Source organism: Fundulus heteroclitus, chromosome 3 (assembly GCF_011125445.2).
Source record: "Fundulus heteroclitus isolate FHET01 chromosome 3, MU-UCD_Fhet_4.1, whole genome shotgun sequence".
NCBI classification, from domain to species: domain Eukaryota; kingdom Metazoa; phylum Chordata; class Actinopteri; order Cyprinodontiformes; family Fundulidae; genus Fundulus; species Fundulus heteroclitus.
In genome coordinates, this window is record NC_046363.1 from 46,917,814 (window position 1) to 46,940,126 (window position 22,313).

Below are 22,313 nucleotides of genomic sequence, written 5' to 3' on the forward strand. Positions count from 1 at the left end.
CGTCCATGTCCTGGTAGGTCTGCAGGTGGTCCATCCTCTCTCCAGGTCCACATGATGATCAGAACTCTGGGAGGTTCTGTAGAACCTGACCTGCTGTAAACTGGACCAGAACCTCCTCCCTGGTCTCCATGATGCTGGTTGTTCTCTAATGTTCTCCAACAAATCTCTGAGGTCAGAACCAGAACCGCTGCAGTCGGACTCTGATTAAATCACAAACAACTGGATTGTGGTTCCTGATTTTGAGGAGCTGAGCTGGACTTTAATTCTGCTGGTTCTTCCTGACTGGGTGGGAACCAAACGGATGTTCTGATCCAGTGAGGATCCTCTTTGTTCTGCTCGCTGCTGTTTAGAGGCTTCTCTATGGACTCTGTTTACTCGTGGTTCTGTTCTGCTCGGTTCTGTTCTGAATGTTCTGAATGTTGTATGAGAGCAGCTGTTGTTGTTTACAGTAAAGCTGTTTCTATTACAGTAGATCTGTTTCTATTCTCACTTTAATGACTCTTCTGTCATCCAACCCCTCCCAGCTCCAGGCCCCGCCCCCTTCAGTCCAGCTGCTGTCCACGCTGCCTCTCTGCGCTCTGATTGGCTGAGCGCCCGGGCTGACCAATCACAGTGCCCTGTTTTGGGGGCCTTGGCATGTGCACACAGTGTGCACGTGCTGCCCAGTGTGAAGGTAACACAACCCCCCCCCCCCCCCCCCCTCCTGGGTATAAAGCAGAGCTGCCCCAGAGTTCTGCAGAATCACCCAGACTAGCGGTTCTGATTGGTCTGATTATTGATCTTCCTCCGGTTCACACGTTAACTTTAACAAACCTAACATCACCGTCCGTCCGGTCGGCGCCATGGTTCTGTCCTCGGCCAACAAGCCTCAGGTGTTCCGGCTTCTCTTCTCTGACCAGAACCGCACGTTCTACAGCAGCGGAGACAAGCTGTCCGGGTCGGTCCAGCTGGAGGCGGGTCCCCCCTGCAGGCTGACTGGCCTCAGGGTCACCGCCGCCGGGTGCGCTCGCGTGGAGAACCGGGGCCGCCGTCAGGAGGTGGAGTACCTGAAGTATGAGGAGGAGGTCCGGTTGGAGGAGGTTCTGAGCACAGGTGAGGAGAACCACCGGGTCCATCAGGACCTGCTGGATCCACCAGAGCCAGAGTTTATCTGTGCTTTGGCCCAGCTAAGGTCTACTGGTCCAGTCCGCTTTTTGTTCTGGTGCCGTTCCTGATCCGTGTGCTACCTGTGCTGAGTCAGAACCGGTCCGGTCGTCCTGATTCTACTTTGCTGTCCCTTCGTGTCTCAGACTCTGACGGCTGCTTCCTGCTTCCTGCCGGGAAATCCTTCAGCTTCCAGTTCGGCTTCGAACTTCCTGCCTCAGGGTGAGTCTCTGGTCCGTCGGCTCGTCTTCCTTCCCTGACTCCTCGCTGTGTTCACCCTGCCGGTTCTGCCCGGTTCTGCCCGGTTCTGCCTGCAGGCGCCTCGTGTCATCCTTCAAAGGGAAGTTTGGGTCTGTGCGTTATTACGTGAGGGCGGAGCTGCAGCGACCTTCCCAGCATGCTTTGCAGTGCGAGCGGGAGTTTGAAGTGGAAGAGCCGCTGGACGTGAACCAACCCGACCTGCTGGTACGAACCCAACGACTCAGAACCAATAGCATCCGACCCGACAGATTATCTGATACAGATTACACTGTAATCTGTATCAGATTACAGTGTATCTGATACAGATTACAGTGTAATCTGATACAGATTGCAGTGTAATCTGTATCAGATACAGTGTAATCTGATACAGATTACGATTAAGATTACACTGTATCTGTATCAGATTACAGTGTATCAGTATCAGATTAATCTGATACAGATTACAGTGTAATCTGTCCTTGATTGGAGCAGGAAGGTAAACATAATCTGCCAATGAATCTTTAGATAAACCCTAAATTAAGATGACGGAGATGTGTGGCTCCTATTTGAAGAGCAGAAATGAGATTATTTACCTGCTCAAATCCAGGCCACATACACTCATCTGAAGAAAGTTTGATTTATTTCTGTTCCGTGTTTGCAGAGCAGCGGAAGCTTTAGGTCTCACCGCTCGCCGGAACAAATTCAGCTTCTAGCAGTAAAAAGACGTCAGATTATGAATCCCAGAATAGACACAGGCGGTCACTTCCTGTTTCCACCGTCCATGAGCTGAGAGATAAGAATCCAAGTTCAGGAAACTTTGATTGGTTTTTATTTTCACATTCAGTCTGAAGAGTCAGAAACAGCAACCAAACAGAGCCTGAAAACTAAGAATCCTCCTGCTGGTACCAGAACATCCATACCATGATTTGGGCCAATGAGTCCCCCTCAGCATAACCAGGTCCAACAGAGGACCACTGAGACCATTTCCTCCTCATCCTTCTCCTCCAGGCTCCGGCTGCAGCCTCCAGACAGAAGAAGGTCACCTGCATGTTCATCCCTGACGGCCAAGTCTCCATCACAGCTCAGATCGACAGGAAGGGGTTCTGCGAGGGTGAAGACATCAACATCAACGCTAAGTTTGAGAACACCTGCTCTCGGATGGTGGTGCCAAAGGCCGCCATCATTGCCAAACACTCGTACAGCATCAACAGCCAGACCAAGGTGAGCGCTCGCTGCGTTCCACCCACCTGACACGTCCAAGCCCCAGCTCCAGGTTCCAACTCTGGGTTCCTCCACAGGTTCTGCGGCAGAAACTGACGGCGGTCCGAGGGAACCCCATCATCTCCGGCATGTGTGACATGTGGCAGGGGAGGACCATCCGAGTCCCCAAGCTGAGGCCCACTCTGTTAGGCTGTGACATCATCAAGGTGGACTACGTCCTCATGGTGAGTCGTCAGGACAGGTGGTGTCATGGAGGCGTTTAACAACAATAATAAAGACAACATTATTATTTTTAATCATAATAATAATTATATGAGAGGCCTTCCTCCCTCCTTCAGATCTACCTGCACATCCCCGGCAGCGAGAAGCTGATCCTGGAGCTGCCTCTGGTCATCGGCACCATCCCCTTCAGCGGCGTCGGCAGCAGGACCAGCAGCATGAGCAGCCAGGCTTCCAGCAGCTGGGCCTCCATCCCCTCAGCGCCCCCCAGCTACAGCAACATCCACAGAGACCTAAGGGTGGAGGGACCCCGCGTGCCGCTGCTCCACGACTACGACGGTGCCGACGATGACGACGATGAAGGAGGGCTCTTCATGAGAGCTCCACAGGGGTGCTACCCTCCTCCCCCCGCCTACAGCGAGGTGAGACCCCCCCCCCCGCCTGAAACATTTCTGGTTCAGAGGAACACGCTGAGATGAGGTGTGATGACTTCTGCTCCTCCTGTGGTCTTCAGACTGATCAAGATGTCGTTGACCCTCGACAGGCCGTCCCAGTCTACTGAGGACAGACAGGAGGAGGACGATGCTGGCCCTTTAAGACCGTCAAAGATCGCTCTCTGCTGCCATGACTCGGCTCTTTAGGACGATGACTCGACTTATAAAAACGATGACTCGGCTCTTTAGGACGATGACTCGACTTATAAAAACGATGACTCGGCTCATTAGGACGATGATTCGACTTATAAAAACGATGACTCGGCTCATTAGGACGATGACTCGACTTATAAAAACAATGACTCGGCTCATTAGGACGATGACTTGGCTTATAAAAACAATGACTCGTCTCTTTAGGACGATGACTCGACCTATTAAAAACGATGACTCGGCTCTTTAGGACGATGACTCGACTTATAAAAACGATGACTCAGCTCTTTAGGACAATGACTCCGCCTATAAAAACAATGACTCGGCTCATTAGGACGATGATTCGACTTATAAAAATGATGACTCGGCTCTTTAGGACAATGACTCGGCTCTTAAGGACGATGACTCGGCTGTCTTAACTGTTAATATTTGAAAACATGTTTGTTGTGAAAATTGTTTTGTAAATATGTGTTGTGTTTTTTTTTACTACAGTAACAGGAAGTTACAGTCATGGATATTTTGTAAATAAGTGGATTTTTTTATTTTTGTATTCCTTTAATAAACTCTTTAATGAGCTGTGAACATATTTGAACATCTGAATCTTTATTCTTGTTCGTGCTGGTTACAGCTGAGGTGTAGGGGTTAACCCTAACTCCCACACCTCAGGACATCACAACCGGATTTTATATTGCAGGCCAAAACAAATATAAATATTAAAACTTCTGCAGAGCATCCTCCCTGACCTGTCTGCTGGGTTCCTTTGCCTTCATGTTATAACGTCTATGGATGAGAGCAGGACCAAAACTCTGACCAATCCTGTGATAATCTAATTAAATCTGACTTTGTTAAGAGCCTTGAGATGACGTGTGTTGTGAATTGGAGCTATATAAATAAAACTGAACTGGATTGACCAATCCTGCCATTCAAATGACAGCATTGGTCAGTTTTTATAAGCCTGCAGCTCTCACAGAGATCTCATTTTTAACCTTCTCTTTCTGAATACATAATAGATTGACATTTTTACCCAGTAGAACAAACAGTGTTTCTGAACAGGATGACCGGCTATAGATTTAAGCCACCTGCCTCTATTATACCTTTTGTGATGCTTTAAACAGTCTTTACTCTTCCATGATGGCTTGTAAGAGCAGAAAAGGAAGTAAAAAGGAGGACGTTACCTTAATACTGGAGGCTATCACCTGGTTGCCTCACTGGGAGGATCTGGCTTCTTCAGGCAACATGCTCAGCTCCAAGGTAGACCATGGAGGAACAGGCAGGGCGAATCTCCTCCCTGGAGCTTTTATCAGAGGCTTAGAGCCAGCGCTATGCTAGCCTTGAACACGCTTAGCGAAGACAACGACAAGCTAAAGGACAAAGTCACCGATCTGGAAAGCAGGCGCCAGAACTTCCTTGGTCTACCTGAGGAACCTGAAAGTGGGCATCCTACTGGCTTCTTCTCTGAACTTGTCTTTGGTAAAGAGGCGGTCCTGACTCAGCCAGAGCTCCAGGGGGCGCCCCGCCGACCGGCAGCGGAGCCTCCCACAGGGTGCGAGGCCAAAGCTGGATACTGAGGCACGTCTCTGCGTATTGTGGAGGACTGCAGACTCCCAAAGAGTCAGGAGTGAAGCAAATATATAAGATTTCACTAATCTATGTTTCAGGGTGTCACAGTGACAAAACATAAAAACCCATTTAAAGAGAAGTTAATGAAACTGAACCAAGTGATGCGATCCCTTCATGGACACCACTACATCTGTGATAGGACCGGTCGTCTAAGTAAAATGACTATACCACATTTTACAGCCTTTTCAGGCATTAACCATGTTTAGTCCCAATGGTTCTTATCTAACATGTGGCAGGCTTCAGATGGGCTGGAGATGGTTGTGGATCGGCGCCGAGGCTTCAGAAGCCGAGGCAGAGGGCGGCTTTACAAACTGGGGGACTGAGGAGTTCAACAGCAGCGATAACAAAACGTCTCTTCAGACCAGTAAGGAGTAACGAGCTGTGGGGGCGTTCTTACGCTCTGCAGTTACTCCCTTCTCCTTCAGACTCCGTTTAAACCCTGCAGTGAAAATATGGAGTCAGCTCAGGAAATACTTTTTACGACATTTCCCCTCTAAGCCCTTCTTTAAACCATCTGTCCAGCATGGGCATTTTCATAGAGAATAAATTAGCATCATTTAAACTTCCAGCAACAACTACAGTCTCCCAGAACCCCCCCCCCCCCCTTCGTAAACAACAGTTTTTTTCATGCTTGAAACGGGTAAATAAACTTCTCTCTTCATCATCTTACTCAGGAATTTCAAAAAACACGGTGAACCTGTCCTTCTGGTTGAAGTAGCGGTTCCTCTGGGTGAAGATGTCGGGTCACTGTGGGCCCGGCGCAGCGACCCGGCTAGGAATTATGGGAGAATTTTATTTCTGTTCTGTTGGTGTGGTTTCAATTTAGGTTTGATTCCTCTGTAACATCAACTAATTTATTATGTAGAAGAAAATTCAAAGGAACCAGAGTTGTGGAGACATATCTCCACAACTCTGGTTCCTGCTACCAGAACCTCCTGCCTGGACTTCGGCAGCCATGTTCTGTGGGATCGACCCAGCGAAGCTGTGGGAGGGGTCCAACATCTCCAGAACTCTGAGGTTCTGTCCTGAGTCGACCATTACTCCAGAACTCCTCTGAGACATCACTGAGCAGAACCACTGCAGGAAGCTCGTCCCGCCTGTCTCCTTCACAGTAAGAGCGTCTCCCGGGTCGTCCTGCGGCGCCGGCGCCGGACCCTGACCCGTCTCAGAGAACTGCAGCGGACCGACACTGAGGACAGCAGGACATATTTAGCAGAGACATCTCTGTGGGGACGCTGCCGAGCTCCACAGCTGTTCCCCAGTCTCCATTTCATCTTCTCAGAACGCCGCTGAACAGAACCAGAACAACTTTCTGAGAAACAGAACCAGAAAAGGAAAGAGGGAGAGTTTTTAGGACCAAGAGAACAGAACCAGGATTGAATGAAGAGAGAGCCGAGGACTTTTATACATTTGGTTTACAAGGTTCTGGTTCTGGTTCTGCTGAGCGGGTGAAACGGGCCGGTAAATCTGGAGTTTAACTGGTAGCAAAGCTACGGCAGATTGTTCTGACTCTACTTCCCAGAGTAACCGGACCTCCTGTTTACGGGCTCTGCACCTGCTCTCATCAGAATGTGCAACACAAACAGAACCAGACACAAAAATGCACCACTAACAGAACCACATCAGAACCAACTGCTGCAGCACCAGAACCACTGAGAACTGGGTTAACTGGGGCAGGAAGCGCTGAGCTGCAGCTTTAACTGGGTCCAACACGTTCTGCACATCCACACTCTCCCCTTACCGCTGACCCAGCACCCCACCACCTTTCTTTGTGCACGGTACTCCGCCCTCATTGGCCGTCGGCCTCCCAGGGAGCCCGTGATTGGCCGAAGGCCGCTTGTTCCGGGACAGTTTGGGCCTCTGAGTCAGCGGCTCAGGTTTCTGCTTCCTGCAGACAGAAATCAGGGCAAAGGTCCCACATGGCTGCAGTGAGACTGGGTCAAGTCCAAGTTCTGGTTCTGTATTTGAGGTCTCAAGGCAACAGCAGCCAATCCTGGATCAGAACCAGTATGAGAGCAAATGAAGTGGGCCTGCATTGGAGTCAGAGCTGCCTGAGACAGAACTGGGTCCAATCAGACCCAGCATCCAGAACCGGGAGCTGTGTGGGCTGCTGCTGCCTCGGCCTGATCCGTGTCCCTCGTCATCAGTAGAACGGATCCTCAGGAGGAACCGGTCATCCTCATCAATGTCCGTGGTTCTGTCAGTGGTTCTGTTCACCAGTCTGATCTGCTACAAGGTCCTGATTTATTATTCTGGGACATTTTACCCACCCAGAGGATTGTTGTTACCGTGATTATGTAGGTAAACAGGATCCTGGGAGGGTCCGGTTAGCGGTTCTGATGGACCGCTCATTGAAACATGAGCTTTAGTTTCTGTCAGGGTAACCTGGGCTGTGGATCTGGATGCAGTCAGCTGGGTTAGACAGAACACTTTTAACCAACCTGTCTGGATGGTTCCATAGAACCGGCTCTGGCGTTTTGAGGCTGAAAACTCATCTGTGAGGACGCCCTCTAGTGGAGAGTGATGGAACCAGCACCGTCTTCACTATTCCGGGTCCTTGTCCTGGAGAAGATGGTCCGGTTCTGTAGGTTCTAACTGCAGCCTGTTCCATCATCTTTTCTTCATGCTGTAGAGTTTTTGTTTCTTCATGTATGGCCTGTTAGGAAGTGGAAGGATCCTCTATCTACCAAACCAGCCTAAACTACATAATTTCTCAAGATTGAAATAAAAATCATAGAAACGTTTCATTGAATCACTAAAGTACTAAAATGTCAGTGGTCCTATTTTAGACATGATTAATCTATCCTTGGTAAATGGATATGTACCACAGGCTTTTAAAGTAGCTGTTATTAAACCTTTACTTAAGAAACCATCTCTTGATCAAGATGAGTTAGTAAATTACAGACCTATATCTAATCTTCTTTTCTTATCTAAAATTCTTGAGAAAGTAGTTGCTAATCAACTTTGTGAACATTTACAAAGTAATGACCTACTTGAGGAGTTTCAGTCAGGCTTCAGAGCTCATCATAGCACTGAAACAGCTCTGGTGAAGGTCACTAATGATATTCTCATGGCCTCAGATAATGGACTTGTGTCTGTACTTGTCCTGTTAGATCTCAGTGCTGCATTTGATACAGTTGATCACAATATTCTCCTACAAAGACTTGAACATACTGTAGGGATTAAGGGGAAAGCATTAGGCTGGTTTAAATCTTATCTGTCGGACCCCGTATGTTCCTAACAGAACCTCAGACTGCAGGTCTGCTGGTGGTTCCTAGAGTCTCTAAAAGTAGAATGGGAGGCAGATCCTTTAGCTATCAGGCTCCTCTCCTGTGGAACCAACTCCCAGTTTTAGTCCGTGAGGCAGACACCCCGTCTACTTTTAAGACTAATCTTAAAACTTTCCTTTGTGACAAAGCTTCTAGTCAGAGTGGCTTAGGTTGAGTGTCAGGTACCTCCACCAGGTCTTTAACTCACACCTGAAGAGGTGAAGCACCAGTCTATGTCCGTAGACCGTGGATCACAGTACTGAGTACTGCTGAGCGAATACTCATTATTGTACAAATGGATCCATCTTCAGCAGGTTTCTGGGTCAGAACCTCTCCAAGCATCATGTTTATTTTCCCCAACAGCAAGAAAATAATGAAAAACATTTGTACAAAACATTAAGAACACTCAGATAAAACTGATCACCCACAGTTGGGTCAGAAACAGAACCATGGCCCCAGAGAGTCACTGTTTTAGTAGATGGCCTCGTCCATGTTGTCGTCGCTGTCTCCTCCAAAGTCCTCACCGTTATCAAAGTACGACATGATATAATCGGTCTCCTGTGGGAAGAAGAACCCAGACGGTCAGAACCCAGACACACGTTGGTCTTACTGCTTCTGTGAGGACTTGCCTTCTGTTCCTTTCTATGGGCTCACCCTACCTAGCAGATAGTGATAACCCTAAGATAAAGTCACAGCTAAACCTAACCAGGTTTTCGTCCATTCTGTTGTGATGACATGTCCTCACAATGTTGGCTTTTTGTGTCATGAGTGGGGTTGCTGTGGGGGCACTTATTGGACCCAAGACATGAGATCCACCACAGAGCATCAGTAAGATAAACACATCCACGATTTAAATGTTGTTTGGCAAAAGAGAACAGCTCTAAAATGAATAATTGTTATTTTTCATAACTAAAGCTGAATTTTATAGTATTCTAATTTGCATTAACCCAAGTAGATGAAGCAGGGGCGTAGCTATGGGTGGGCCTGGATGGGCCCGCCCCCTTTGTATCGGGGCTCACCCAATGATGAGGCCTTTATTGGAAAAATAATGTTTTTTTTATTTTTAGGGGTGTCACTTAAAGGTGCATAGTCACATTATTTGACTTCTTTAAATTTATATACGTCAGCAGCTCACTCTGGTTGCATACAAAGTTTTTGCTCAATATGTTAATAAAGCCATTCGTTTTTATTAATCATTTAACAGAAGTATGTACTGCGCAGACGCAGCAGGGGATAAAACCAGGAAGTGGCTAACGGCTATTAGCATCTCCCAGCGAATCAACAAAGAAAGGTCCAAGATCCAGTGAGAGAAATTTAAAATCTATGACTCCTGAAGGGAAAAGCCTGGAATGTCTCTGGGAATCCAGTCAGAACGTTGATGTTCACTGAAGCTGAACCTGCCGAGACTCAGATGTGACGCAGAGTTGACTCAGAGAGTAAATGTTCTGATATGAGGCTCTTAAAGTCGCTGTATATTGGTTTATTTTATTAATAAGGTTGGTCTTCAATCACACCGAGATGCTGCAATTGATTTACAACTGATTTGTTAATGAAGCAAACTGGTATTATGGTAGTTCTGTGATACTGTCGCTAGATGGCGCCATATTTGTTTATATCTGCTAATCGCGCCCAGTGCTGGAGCTAATTATCCACAAAAAGGACCATAAAACACTATCAGGACGGAGGCTTGGTGTGGAGAACCTTATTTTATCATCATCAAATGTTTTTGGTATTTTAATAAGCATATAACGTGGCTATGTAACCTTTAAAGTCATCATAAAATCAAATGAAGCAGATTAATATTTAATTTATGCACGTCAGCAGGTGAAGGCAGATGATGTCATGATGTGAGCCAGGCAGCAGCGCTGTGATGTCACCATCCTTACCCCCCCGCCTGATCACATGACCACAGGTGGGACAGAACAAAGGTGCGTACCTGTCGGGTCACAGGGCCTCCACTCACCTCCTCAAACTCCTCTTCATCATACTCTTCTTCAGCCTCGGCCTCCTCTTCCTTCTGCTTCTTCTTCTCCTCCCCCTCCTCCTCGGAGCTCTCCTGTTCCTCCTTCTTCTCCAGCGTCTGAAAGGTCACGTGACACAGGTCACATGATCAGAGTGGTTTGGCGCCACAGGCGACTTTCAGGACCGGTGTAGGTACCAGATCGGCTCTGGTCCTGCGCCTTCTGATGACGTCATGATTGGTTTAACGTTTGCACAATTACACAACACATTGTGATTGTTCTGGACAACTTAAAGTAATTATAGCGGGGTGTAGGTTTTATTCGAGAGCGGGATTGCGGTTTGTAAACGGACAATTTTACGAAGAAATTCTCCGTGGTCCCTGCGCCTCCTGATGACGTCACATTATGGCAACACCACTCAAACAAACTACATTAAGCCCGCGGTCTGCATTTGTAACAAATCAATTTTATTTAGTTAATTTAGCGGTTTCTTTTTTCTCAAAAGCTTCAGGCTTAAAGATGAACATAGAAAAATATGAAATCTTAGTAATTCAAAATAATCAACCCACTTTAATTGATAAAAATGAGGTAAAATATTTAGGTATAATGATTAACAAGGACCACACTGAAAACGACAAAACAAATATTCAAGCCATTTTACAAAAAAAAAAAAAAAAAAAAAAAAAAAAAAAAATCAACAAATATTTGACAGTTGGTTCAATTTTTGGAAGAATATTGTTAACAAAAACGGGAGGGATAGCCAGATTAATTTATCCAGCATATATCTTAAATATACCAAATACTACAATAAAATATTAATAAAATTCATCACAATTTCATCTGGAATAATAAAAAACATGTGATCAGAAAGAACAACATAGTAATATCAGTAGAAAAAGGAGGAATAAACGTTATTCATTTTAAAGTGATGATTGCCGTGATTAAATTAAAATGGCTGCAGACTTTTATTAAAAATTCTGAGTTTATGGTTTATTTTCCCTTCACAACTTTAAAAAAAATTGGAGGAAGGAAATTTCTCTTAAGATGTAACTTTGATCCGGCAAAATTACCAATTAAATTGTCAGACTACCACAGAAGTATTCCAAAAAGATGTTAAAAGTTTTCATGTCTTGATTAAGTTACAGGAAAATAACCGTAAATTAACAAAATAAAAATAATTTGTAACAAATGGAGACCGCGGCCATAATGTAGTTTGTTTGAGTGGAGTTGCCATATAATGACATCATCAGAAAGCGCCCGAGTCGATCTGGTACCTACAGCGGCTCTCAGTAAAGCCCGTCACTACCCGATCCGTTCCTTCAGCTCATTTGCACACGCGCGAACAGAATAACTTCCGGGTCGCCAAAAAAATAATGTAATTACGGTACTGAAAATACTTATTTCTATACTTAAATCATTAAATAATGCTAAACTATATTGTAAATAAAATATTGAAGACTTTTCTGAAAGAATTGATAAGTTTTACATTCTCTCCATTATATTGCTTGACGTCATCATCGGATATGCTCAGAAGTCCGAGAAGTTATCATTGCATAAAGTTAATCTGTATTGTCTGAATGCACTCTGTTAGTTTTATTGCTTGTTCAAACAGGACTGAAAAAACATATTTAATCCTTAATTATACAATAAATTTCATTATACAAATAATCTTGTTCTAAACATTTATTTTATTAGAAAGTTAACGATTTAGATTTTAGCGCCCTCTGGTGTACACATCATAAACTAGAGAAGACCTCGTGATTATAGTAGACGCATTTTTTTTTTTTACAAAAACAAACAGGGAATAGAACAAAGAACACACACAAAGGGATTATTAAATTACAATTATTAAGCACAAAATACGTACATATGCAAATCAAATAAATGATTAAAAAAAAAAAACATCAAACTTCAAAAAAATTCAAAATCAAATACGATTCTGTACTCCTATATGTGTTTATAGCTGGGGGTTTATGTACTTTAAGAAATGGTTTATATACTTTTATTTCCCTAACCACAACTAGGAAACATTTTTGCTATTAAAAAAACTAAAAAATATATATATATATATATATATATATATATATATATATATATATATATATATATATATATATATATATATATATATATATAAAATGCAATATTTACGCAAATACAAAGATATACATAAAGAAACCCCCGCCTCCAAAAAATACAAAAAGAATAAAAAAGTGAGAAAAACTAAATATTTCCTACCGGATGTTATTCTGTTCGCGCATGCGCAAATGAGCTGATGGTACGGATCGGGTAGTGACATCCACAGACATCATATACGTAGACGCGTCATAGGGAGCAGGTTCTCACGTCAACGTCACCGCCATATTGTATGTGGCAGAAAAAGTTGAGTTCTGTTATTGAGAACGTGAATCAGAGAAGATGCCTCATTCCTGTGCTGCATGGAAATGTATTCTGGCTGATTTCACTACTTGTATCTGCCTTCTATAAACTAAGGCTGCACCATGTTGCAAAACTGGACACACTAAAGCTGCAGAATGACAACACTAGAAAAAGCTGTGCAAGACCATTCTATTTCAAGGTTTTTAGCTAGCAGACAGTACAGACTATTGTATTTAGACATAGATGTGGATATATAGATTTTCAAGTATTATAAATAAGCCAAATGAATAGCTGTGTGATTATATATATCCATCCATCCATCCATCCATTTTCCAAACCGCTTTATCCCACATGGGGTCGCGGGGGTTGCTGGTGCCTATCTCCAGCGTTCACCGGGCGAGAGGCGGGGTTCACCCTGGACAGGTCGCCAGTCTGTCGCAGGGCAACACAGAGGGACAAACAGGACAAACAACCATTCACGCACACACTCACACCTAAGGACAATTTGGAGAAGCCAATTAATCTAACAGTCATGTTTTTGGACTGTGGGAGGAAGCCGGAGTACCCGGAGAGAACCCACGCATGCACAGGGAGAACATGCAAACTCCATGCAGAAAGACCCAGGGTGTACTCGAACCCAGGACCTTCTTGCTGCAAGGCAACAGCGCTACCCACTGCGCCACTGTACAGCCTTTGATTATATATATATATATATATATATATATATATATATATATATATAATATATATATGTGTGTGTGTGTGTGTGTGTGTTATGAATATAAGGATACATTTTTTAAATCTAAACATTGTGGTCTTCATTATTTCATAAAACCGTGTCACATGTGAACCTTTAGGAACAGAGTATTAAAGAGGTAAAATTACTATTATGAGAAAAAAAGACCTAGGACAGTAAATTAAAAAAAACAAAAACAAAAAAAACACAAAAGTGATAATGTTATGAGAAAAACGTCATATTATGAGAATTAAGAGGGAACATTTCCAGAATAGTCACAGTTTGCAGAATTATTTCACTCCTGGAGTAATAGGGCCAGGTTAGATTATTTTAATTATTTTTATTCTTTAGGAGAATAAATTCAGGAGAATGAAGCTAAAGGGATACGAAAATATACTTGTAATATTACAAAAACAAAAATACTACGAATACAAAGTATATTCAGAGATTGAAGTCCCTCTGATACTGTTTAAGTGACTGAGTAACTGCAGATTTGCCACATTCAACATGGCCGACGCTCTGACGCATCGCAGCATAGGCAGAACCGCCCAATGACGCGTCTACGTTTATAATGTCTATGGTGACAAAGCTCCAGCTGGTCTTACCTCCAGTTTCAGCAGCACTTCCTCTTTCTCACCGACCTTCTTCTTCTTCTTCTGTCCTGCTGGCGCACCGCCCAGGCAGGTGAGTGCTCCCCCTGAGGACACACAGTGAACTGCTGCTGCTGTCACTGATTCACCGTGCAACCCTGACCCGGTCATCAGAACCCTGTGGGGTACCAGCAGGGTTCTGACCCGGTTGTGGTACCAGCAGGGTTCTGACCCGGTCATCAGAACCCTGGGCTGTAATCAGAGTACTGACCGTCTCTGGGGGGCTTGCTGATGTGGACCCGCAGCTCTTTGGGGAATCTCTTCCAGTCTGAAACAGAAACAGCAGCATGTCAGCAGGGTTCTGACCCGGTTCCCTCAGCAGGGTTCTGACCCGGTTCCCTCAGCGGGGTTCTGACCCGGTTCCCCCAGCAGGTTCAGCATATTCAGGCCTTCCATAAATGATGACAGTTTTCTGGAAGAAAGACAACTGGCTTCACTGCAACACGGCCTCCCGCCATGTGGAGGCGGTGTTGAGTTTGCTGGCGGGGCAGAGCGCCCCCTGTAGGCCGGCAGGGGAAGCGCTGATGCGTGTTCTGGTTGCTCTGCTCTGAAATGCTCTGATTGGACCTCTCACCTATGATCCAGTCGGTGAGGCCATCCTTCTTCTCGCTGAGGTGATATTTATCGGAGTATCGCTCCACATCTGGCAGGAAGTGGAAAGAGAAGATTTTCACAATAAGAGCGCACCTGTAAGCTGCTGATTATTGATCCTGGTGAATTGAGTCAGACCTCTGTGTGCAGCAGCCGGCTGGATGAAGCACGGCAGACTCCTCATGGCTCCTCTGAAGTCCTGCTTCAGCGCCGTCAGGTACTCCGCCTCCTCCCCACCTGTCAGGGGGAGGGGCTTCTGCTCCATCACCTGGAAAACAACAGAGCAGTGACCAGCAGCTCCCAGAGTGCACTCCTGCCCTCGTTGCTCCCGGTCAGAAGAGCAACACGGCGTTCCTCTGACGGGTCCACCTGTAGAGCTGCAGGTGAGCTCAGAACAAACATGGCTGCCGTGTCTAAGCTGAAAGCTGCAGGTGTGTCGTTACAGCAGCTGCACACATCTGGCCCACCTCTGGAGAGAAATACATGGCTAGCAGCTCTTAGCAGCACGACCGATCCGTTCAGAATCAGCTGAGGACAGCAGCCAGGTGAGCATAAAGGGGCGGAGCTTACGGGGAACACAGGTGTGGGCTGCTGCACAGCTGGAGGGAGAGTCTCTCCTCTGCTGATCCCCACAGAGTCCACGCTAAAACTCATCGTCCTGCGGCCGCGGCCCGCCATCTCCGCTGAGACCCGCAGGTCAGAAACCGGACCAGAACCAAGATCAGGAGCAGGACCTGGACCGGCTGAATCTGGACCCTGACAAGACAGAGAGACAGAGTTTCAGTGTGGGCGGGGCGCTTATTGTTCCTAAAGCGTTTGGAGGAGAAGCTGCGTTAGAAACATCATGAATTCACACATCAAATCTGTGGTTCTCCAGCACAGAAGGAGTTCTGGTCCAAACTAAATCTGCATCCGGGTCGTTCCTGCAGCACCTCAGCGGCTCCAAATGTTTCTCTGCCAAACAAAATATTCAAGTAAAACATTTAGTCTGAAATTATTCCCAAGAAGCGAGGAGCTGCTTCCATCCCTGGATTACGCTTAGCTAACCTGCTCCTCCTGGAACTCCAGGGGTTCCTGGAACTCCTCTAGGAACTCCAGGGGTTCCTGGTTCTCCTCCTCCTGGAACTCCAGGGGTTCCTGGTTCTCTTCCTCCTGGAACTCCAGGGGTTCCTGGTTCTCCTCCTCCTGAAACTCCAGGGGTTCCTGGTTCTCCTCCTCCTGGAACTCCAGGGGTTCCTGGAACTTCTCCTCCTGGAACTCCAGGGGTTCCTGGTTCTCCTCCTGAAACTCCAGGGGTTCCTGGTTCTCCTCCTCCTGAAACTCCAGGGGTTCCTGGTTCTCCTCCTCCTGGAACTCCAGGGGTTCCTTGTTCTCCTCCTGAAACTCCAGGGGTTCCTGGTTCTCCTCCTCCTGAAACTCCAGGGGTTCCTGGTTCTTCTCCTCCTGGAACTCCAGGGGTTCCTGGTTCTCCTCCTCCTGAAACTCCAGGGGTTCCTGGTTCTCCTCCTCCTGAAACTCCAGGGGTTCCTGGTTCTCCTCCTCCTGAAACTCCAGGGGTTCCTGGTTCTCCTCCTCCTGAAACTCCAGGGGTTCCTGGTTCTCCTCCTCCTGAAACTCCAGGGGTTCCTGGTTCTCCTCCTCCTGAAACTCCAGGGGTTCCTGGTTCTCCTCCTCCTGAAACTCCAGGGGTTCCTGGTTCTCCTCCTCCTGAAACTCCAGGAGTTCCTGGTTCTCCTCCTCCTGAAACTCCAGGAGTTCCTGGTTCTCCTCCTCCTGAAACTCCAGGGGTTCCTGGTTCTCCTCCTCCTGGAACTCCAGGGGTTCCTGGTTCTCTTCCTCCTGGAACTCCAGGGGTTCCTGGTTCTCTTCCTCCTGGAACTCCAGGGGTTCCTGGTTCTCTTCCTCCTGGAACTCCAGGGGTTCCTGGTTCTCTTCCTCCTGGAACTCCAGGGGTTCCTGGTTCTCTTCCTCCTGGAACTCCAGGGGTTCCTGGTTCTCTTCCTCCTGGAACTCCAGGGGTTCCTGGTTCTCTTCCTCCTGGAACTCCAGGGGTTCCTGGTTCTCTTCCTCCTGGAACTCCAGGGGTTCCTGGTTCTCTTCCTCCTGGAACTCCAGGGGTTCCTGGTTCTCTTCCTCCTGGAACTCCAGGGGTTCCTGGTTCTCTTCCTCCTGGAACTCCAGGGGTTCCTGGTTCTCCTCCTCCTGAAACTCCAGGGGTTCCTGGTTCTCCTCCTCCTGAAACTCCAGGGGTTCCTGGTTCTCCTCCTCCTGAAACTCCAGGGGTTCCTGGTTCTCCTCCTCCTGAAACTCCAGGGGTTCCTGGTTCTCCTCCTCCTGAAACTCCAGGAGTTCCTGGTTCTCCTCCTCCTGAAACTCCAGGAGTTCCTGGTTCTCCTCCTCCTGAAACTCCAGGGGTTCCTGGTTCTCCTCCTCCTGGAACTCCAGGGGTTCCTGGTTCTCTTCCTCCTGGAACTCCAGGGGTTCCTGGTTCTCTTCCTCCTGGAACTCCAGGGGTTCCTGGTTCTCTTCCTCCTGGATCTCCAGGGGTTCCTGGTTCTCCTCCTCCTGAAACTCCAGGGGTTCCTGGTTCTCCTCCTCCTGAAACTCCAGGAGTTCCTGGTTCTCCTCCTCCTGAAACTCCAGGGGTTCCTGGTTCTCCTCCTCCTGAAACTCCAGGGGTTCCTGGTTCTCCTCCTCCTGGAACTCCAGGGGTTCCTGGTTCTCCTCCTCCTGAAACTCCAGGGGTTCCTGGTTCTCCTCCTGGAACTCCAGGGGTTCCTGGTTCTCCTCCTCCTGGAACTCCAGGGGTTCCTGGTTCTCCACCTGGAACTCCAGGGGTTCCTGGTTCTCTTCCTCCTGGAACTCCAGGGGTTCCTGGTTCTCTTCCTCCTGGAACTCCAGGGGTTCCTGGTTCTCTTCCTCCTGGATCTCCAGGGGTTCCTGGTTCTCTTCCTCCTGGATCTCCAGGGGTTCCTGGTTCTCTTCCTCCTGGATCTCCAGGGGTTCCTGGTTCTCCTCCTCCTGAAACTCCAGGGGTTCCTGGTTCTCCTCCTCCTGAAACTCCAGGAGTTCCTGGTTCTCCTCCTCCTGAAACTCCAGGGGTTCCTGGTTCTCTTCCTCCTGGAACTCCAGGGGTTCCTGGTTCTCTTCCTCCTGGAACTCCAGGGGTTCCTGGTTCTCTTCCTCCTGGAACTCCAGGGGTTCCTGGTTCTCTTCCTCCTGGAACTCCAGGGGTTCCTGGTTCTCTTCCTCCTGGAACTCCAGGGGTTCCTGGTTCTCTTCCTCCTGGAACTCCAGGGGTTCCTGGTTCTCTTCCTCCTGGAACTCCAGGGGTTCCTGGTTCTCTTCCTCCTGGAACTCCAGGGGTTCCTGGTTCTCTTCCTCCTGGAACTCCAGGGGTTCCTGGTTCTCTTCCTCCTGGAACTCCAGGGGTTCCTGGTTCTCTTCCTCCTGGAACTCCAGGGGTTCCTGGTTCTCTTCCTCCTGGAACTCCAGGGGTTCCTGGTTCTCTTCCTCCTGGAACTCCAGGGGTTCCTGGTTCTCTTCCTCCTGGAACTCCAGGGGTTCCTGGTTCTCTTCCTCCTGGAACTCCAGGGGTTCCTGGTTCTCTTCCTCCTGGAACTCCAGGGGTTCCTGGTTCTCTTCCTCCTGGAACTCCAGGGGTTCCTGGTTCTCTTCCTCCTGGAACTCCAGGGGTTCCTGGTTCTCTTCCTCCTGGAACTCCAGGGGTTCCTGGTTCTCTTCCTCCTGGAACTCCAGGGGTTCCTGGTTCTCCTCCTCCTGGAACTCCAGGGGTTCCTGGTTCTCCTCCTCCTGGAACTCCAGGGGTTCCTGGTTCTCCTCCTCCTGGAACTCCAGGGGTTCCTGGTTCTCCTCCTCCTGGAACTCCAGGGGTTCCTGGTTCTCCTCCTGGAACTCCAGGGGTTCCTGGTTCTCCTCCTGGAACTCCAGGGGTTCCTGGTTCTCCTCCTCCTGGAACCCCAGGGGTTCCTGGTTCTCCTCCTCCTGAAACTCCAGGGGTTCCTGGTTCTCCTCCTCCTGAAACTCCAGGGGTTCCTGGTTCTCCTCCTCCTGAAACTCCAGGGGTTCCTGGTTCTCCTCCTCCTGAAACTCCAGGGGTTCCTGGTTCTCCTCCTCCTGAAACTCCAGGAGTTCCTGGTTCTCCTCCTCCTGAAACTCCAGGGGTTCCTGGTTCTCTTCCTCCTGGATCTCCAGGGGTTCCTGGTTCTCTTCCTCCTGGATCTCCAGGGGTTCCTGGTTCTCCTCCTCCTGAAACTCCAGGGGTTCCTGGTTCTCCTCCTCCTGAAACTCCAGGAGTTCCTGGTTCTCCTCCTCCTGAAACTCCAGGGGTTCCTGGTTCTCTTCCTCCTGGAACTCCAGGGGTTCCTGGTTCTCTTCCTCCTGGAACTCCAGGGGTTCCTGGTTCTCTTCCTCCTGGAACTCCAGGGGTTCCTGGTTCTCTTCCTCCTGGAACTCCAGGGGTTCCTGGTTCTCTTCCTCCTGGAACTCCAGGGGTTCCTGGTTCTCTTCCTCCTGGAACTCCAGGGGTTCCTGGTTCTCTTCCTCCTGGAACTCCAGGGGGTTCCTGGTTCTCTTCCTCCTGGAACTCCAGGGGTTCCTGGTTCTCTTCCTCCTGGAACTCCAGGGGTTCCTGGTTCTCTTCCTCCTGGAACTCCAGGGGTTCCTGGTTCTCTTCCTCCTGGAACTCCAGGGGTTCCTGGTTCTCTTCCTCCTGGAACTCCAGGGGTTCCTGGTTCTCTTCCTCCTGGAACTCCAGGGGTTCCTGGTTCTCTTCCTCCTGGAACTCCAGGGGTTCCTGGTTCTCTTCCTCCTGGAACTCCAGGGGTTCCTGGTTCTCTTCCTCCTGGAACTCCAGGGGTTCCTGGTTCTCTTCCTCCTGGAACTCCAGGGGTTCCTGGTTCTCTTCCTCCTGGAACTCCAGGGGTTCCTGGTTCTCTTCCTCCTGGAACTCCAGGGGTTCCTGGTTCTCTTCCTCCTGGAACTCCAGGGGTTCCTGGTTCTCTTCCTCCTGGAACTCCAGGGGTTCCTGGTTCTCCTCCTCCTGGAACTCCAGGGGTTCCTGGTTCTCCTCCTCCTGGAACTCCAGGGGTTCCTGGTTCTCCTCCTCCTGGAACTCCAGGGGTTCCTGGTTCTCCTCCTCCTGGAACTCCAGGGGTTCCTGGTTCTCCTCCTGGAACTCCAGGGGTTCCTGGTTCTCCTCCTCCTGGAACCCCAGGGGTTCCTGGTTCTCCTCCTCCTGGAACTCCAGGGGTTCCTGGTTCTCCTCCTGGAACTCCAGGGGTTCCTGGTTCTCCTCCTCCTGGAACTCCAGGGGTTCCTGGTTCTCCTCCTGGAACTCCAGGGGTTCCTGGTTCTCCTCCTGGAACTCCAGGGGTTCCTGGTTCTCCTCCTGGAACTCCAGGGGTTCCTGGTTCTCCTCCTCCTGGAACCCCAGGGGTTCCTGGTTCTCCTCCTCCTGGAACTCTAGGGGTTCCTGAAACTCCAGGGGTTCCTGGTTCTCCTCCTCCTGAAACTCCAGGGGTTCCTGGTTCTCCTCCTCCTGAAACTCCAGGGGTTCCTGGTTCTCCTCCTCCTGGAACTCCAGGGGTTCCTGGTTCTCCTCCTCCTGAAACTCCAGGGGTTCCTGGTTCTCCTCCTGGAACTCCAGGGGTTCCTGGTTCTCCTCCTCCTGGAACTCCAGGGGTTCCTGGTTCTCCACCTGGAACTCCAGGGGTTCCTGGTTCTCTTCCTCCTGGAACTCCAGGGGTTCCTGGTTCTCTTCCTCCTGGATCTCCAGGGGTTCCTGGTTCTCCTCCTCCTGAAACTCCAGGGGTTCCTGGTTCTCCTCCTCCTGAAACTCCAGGAGTTCCTGGTTCTCCTCCTCCTGAAACTCCAGGGGTTCCTGGTTCTCTTCCTCCTGGAACTCCAGGGGTTCCTGGTTCTCTTCCTCCTGGAACTCCAGGGGTTCCTGGTTCTCTTCCTCCTGGAACTCCAGGGGTTCCTGGTTCTCTTCCTCCTGGAACTCCAGGGGTTCCTGGTTCTCTTCCTCCTGGAACTCCAGGGGTTCCTGGTTCTCTTCCTCCTGGAACTCCAGGGGTTCCTGGTTCTCTTCCTCCTGGAACTCCAGGGGTTCCTGGTTCTCTTCCTCCTGGAACTCCAGGGGTTCCTGGTTCTCTTCCTCCTGGAACTCCAGGGGTTCCTGGTTCTCTTCCTCCTGGAACTCCAGGGGTTCCTGGTTCTCTTCCTCCTGGAACTCCAGGGGTTCCTGGTTCTCCTCCTCCTGGAACTCCAGGGGTTCCTGGTTCTCCTCCTCCTGGAACTCCAGGGGTTCCTGGTTCTCCTCCTCCTGGAACTCCAGGGGTTCCTGGTTCTCCTCCTGGAACTCCAGGGGTTCCTGGTTCTCCTCCTGGAACTCCAGGGGTTCCTGGTTCTCCTCCTCCTGGAACCCCAGGGGTTCCTGGTTCTCCTCCTCCTGGAACTCCAGGGGTTCCTGGTTCTCCTCCTGGAACTCCAGGGGTTCCTGGTTCTCCTCCTCCTGGAACTCCAGGGGTTCCTGGTTCTCCTCCTGGAACTCCAGGGGTTCCTGGTTCTCCTCCTGGAACTCCAGGGGTTCCTGGTCCTCCTGGAACTCCAGGGGTTCCTGGTTCTCCTCCTCCTGGAACCCCAGGGGTTCCTGGTTCTCCTCCTCCTGGAACTCTAGGGGTTCCTGAAACTCCAGGGGTTCCTGGTTCTCCTCCTCCTGAAACTCCAGGGGTTCCTGGTTCTCTTCCTCCTGGAACTCCAGGGGTTCCTGGTTCTCCTCCTCCAGGAGGAACTTGCTGGACCCCACGGGGTCAACTCCAGCCCTGCAGAGCTGCTGTCCTGCAGGTTTTGTAGATGTTCCAGAGGTGAATTACTGGATTGCTGTTACTCTGCAGCCCTTCTGTCTTTCTGAATGTGGGTTCCTTCAAACCCACCAGAACCCATCAGAACCGCTGCACAATGCTTCCCCAGTGTCTCGTGACCCATGGTGCAGATCCAGCTGCTAACATCTGTTCCTTTGTTGGTTCTGGAGGCGATCCGCTGCAGGGAGAACCGACCAGGGTTGCTTCTTCATTCACACCTGATTAACCTCGCCTGTTTGGACCAGAACCTCTGACTGAATCTCACCATGATCCAACTGAAGACCTGCAGAACCTCGTGAGGATGAACTGGACCGTAAATCTGGATAAACCTAAAAATGGATCTTAATCAGAACCCCGTTTGTTTTTCCCCTCCTTTTTAAATCAAAGTACCGAACCTAAATTCCAATAGAATTGGAGCCGAACCTCAGTCTGAGTGTGGATGGTTCGGTTTGTTCTGACCTTTCAGCAGGTTCTGGTTCCGGTTCTAACGGTCCACCTCCAGCAGGTTTCCCTCCATCGCCTCTTCAGAACCTTTAAAAACAGAAACGTTATCCAAAACCCGCCAAGTTTTCATGTTTTCATCAGAACTTCACTTCCTGTTTTCATCCCGCTGCCCGCCAGCTTCTTCTTCGTGGGATCCTGCCTGAGCGAGCGCCTCTCTGCTGCCCCCAGCGTTCTGCTGCAGAGTGCAGCACGCCTCTGCAGCCACGGAGAGCACTGATCTCTGGAGTGCTGCTGTTAGAACGAGTCGCTGTG

The 22,313-nt window shown here is 49.1% G+C and overlaps 2 protein-coding genes across 3 annotated transcripts; one reads left to right on the forward strand and one right to left on the reverse strand.

The window, feature by feature from the left end:
• The first annotated feature begins 731 nt into the window (after positions 1-731).
• Positions 732-4,054, forward strand: LOC105921783 (thioredoxin-interacting protein). 2 transcript variants are annotated; one of them, XM_036135644.1, is made up of 7 exons: positions 732-1,092; positions 1,290-1,365; positions 1,461-1,608; positions 2,392-2,604; positions 2,682-2,828; positions 2,943-3,245; positions 3,338-4,054. In XM_036135644.1, exons 1-7 carry the CDS (start codon positions 843-845, stop codon positions 3,383-3,385), a joined length of 1,185 nt encoding a protein of 394 aa, XP_035991537.1. In that variant the 5' UTR covers positions 732-842; the 3' UTR covers positions 3,386-4,054. The 2 variants fall into 2 exon arrangements, with proteins under 2 accessions (XP_035991537.1, XP_035991538.1); XM_036135645.1 differs by having other exon boundaries at positions 3,368-4,054.
• Positions 4,055-8,671: 4,617 nt separating this feature from the next.
• polr3glb (RNA polymerase III subunit GL b) lies at positions 8,672-22,219 on the reverse strand. The gene is made up of 8 exons (XM_036135654.1): positions 22,017-22,219; positions 15,244-15,429; positions 14,812-14,941; positions 14,657-14,725; positions 14,294-14,350; positions 14,038-14,129; positions 10,320-10,436; positions 8,672-8,914 (listed from the first exon to the last, which is right to left on the reverse strand). The coding sequence occupies exons 2-8, from the start codon at positions 15,349-15,351 to the stop codon at positions 8,828-8,830; spliced, it is 660 nt and encodes a 219-aa protein (XP_035991547.1). The 5' UTR covers positions 15,352-15,429; positions 22,017-22,219; the 3' UTR covers positions 8,672-8,827.
• Between the last annotated feature and the right edge of the window lie 94 nt (positions 22,220-22,313).